General features: G+C 51.3%; 1 protein-coding gene across 1 annotated transcript in view; it reads right to left on the bottom strand.

Annotated features, from left to right (window-relative positions):
- COL5A3 (collagen, type V, alpha 3) overlaps nt 1-1,631 on the bottom strand; it is a 43,446-nt gene that overhangs the window by 27,846 nt on the left and 13,969 nt on the right. The window contains exons 17-19 of the mRNA XM_008578031.1: nt 1,416-1,460; nt 1,205-1,258; nt 1,024-1,068 (exon numbers count right to left, since the gene is read on the bottom strand). Of these exons, the coding sequence (XP_008576253.1) occupies nt 1,024-1,068; nt 1,205-1,258; nt 1,416-1,460 (144 nt within the window). The remainder of the gene's footprint in view (nt 1-1,023; nt 1,069-1,204; nt 1,259-1,415; nt 1,461-1,631) is intronic.

Raw genomic sequence — 1,631 nt, 5'->3', positions numbered from 1 at the left:
CGCAGGCATACAGCAGCCTCAAGATTAGAAAATAAGCAGGTGCCACTGGCCAGAAATCTATACCAGTACTGCCCAGACTTGCTGTGTGACCCCAGGAAAGCACTTTCCTTCTCTAGGCCTCAGAAACCCTCCGCCTCTGGGAGGGTTGAGAAAAGGGGTGTAAAAACATGTGAGAGGGCTGGCTGGTTAGCTCAGTTGGCTAGAATGTGGTAACACCAACATCCAGGGTCAGATCCCTATTACCAGGGGGCTGCCAAAATAATTAATTAATTAATTTAAAAAACATAAGAAAACAAATAAAAAAGCATGAGAGTCATGTTGAGATGAGGGTGGTGTACCTTTCTTCAAAAACCCCTCCCACCCGCAGCTCCATCTGCAGAGGGGTGGGCCTAGGCAGACTAGGAGGACGTGAGATGACCCCGTATGTCATGCAAGCAGTTGACAGGTTCAAAAGTAGACACCTTGGCCCAGCTAAGCCAATCAGATACTTTCCTGGAATTTGCAGGTAAGAGACACAGGAACTCTGATTGGATGGCTTTGGATAAAGCAACTATAAGGTCATGGGAAGCTGGGACAAGAAAAGAGGACAAAGTAAGACAGGACCATGTAGAAATAGATGTTGGGGGGAGGGGAGAGTCCAAACTTAAATGTATACAGGAAGTCGCCTGTCTGCCGGGGGAGACGGAAGCAGATGTGCAGAGGAGTAAAGATGAGACCGTCAGACCCCAGAGAAAGGGCTTTCCTGTCACTGAGTCTTGAGAGTACTTTCTGTGACAGGCTTCTGTGGAGTTCTCTGTATCCTGACAACGTCCTCTTATGGGATCTAGCCTTGGTGGGCTTCTGTTTCTGGAAACCAACCCTTCCCCAACAATAACACTTTGTAACTCTGGGCTGGCTGTAGGAATGTTGCAATTTATCACTGTTCAAGGCTAACAGAAAGTGCCTTGGTGGGAAGATTTTCCTGGAGACAGAGTCGAAAGAAGAGGACAGGAGGAGGTGGGGGTAGGTAGACCTGTCACTCGCCTTCTCTCCAGGAGTGCCAATGGGTCCCTGGGGGCCGGGAATTCCCTGGGGATACAAAAAAAGACAGTGGGGGGAGGCATGAGAAAGTAGCAGTGAGTGCTGAGGTTGGGGAGGGTGGGAGAGGTCTAAGGGCTTGCCTGACCCCTGCCCGACCCCCATTATTGGGAAAGATGGTTCAAACCTGGGATCCATGGTTTCCCTGCTGTCCTGGAGGACCTGGTTCTCCTGGAGGACCCTGCGGAGAAAGTGGGGGTTCAGTGAAGCTGGAAAGGGTCATGGTGTTGAGCTGTAAGTGAAGTTGACAGGGGGGGCTCATAGGAGAGGACAAGGATATGGACGATCATGGGGTCAGAGTGTCAGCAGGGCCAGGGGTCAGAGGGTAGGACACGTACCACATTGCCTTTGGCACCTGGGGCACCATCGATTCCAATGACACCCTGGAGGAAGAAAGGATGTGAGATCGGGACAGGGTGATGAGTCAGGAATCTGAGTCTGAGACCCGGAGAGGTGCAGGGGGAAGGGTGGGTGGGCAGAGAAAGCAGGCAATAGAAGTGGACATGCAAAGGCAGACAGGTGAGAAAAAGGACAGACAGGGATGCAGAGAGTCA

Source organism: Galeopterus variegatus, unplaced genomic scaffold, assembly GCF_000696425.1.
Source record: "Galeopterus variegatus unplaced genomic scaffold, G_variegatus-3.0.2 Scaffold1619, whole genome shotgun sequence".
Classification (NCBI taxonomy): domain Eukaryota; kingdom Metazoa; phylum Chordata; class Mammalia; order Dermoptera; family Cynocephalidae; genus Galeopterus; species Galeopterus variegatus.
The sequence above is the reverse complement of the archived record's forward strand: the minus strand, read 5'-3'. Positions and strand labels throughout refer to the sequence as shown.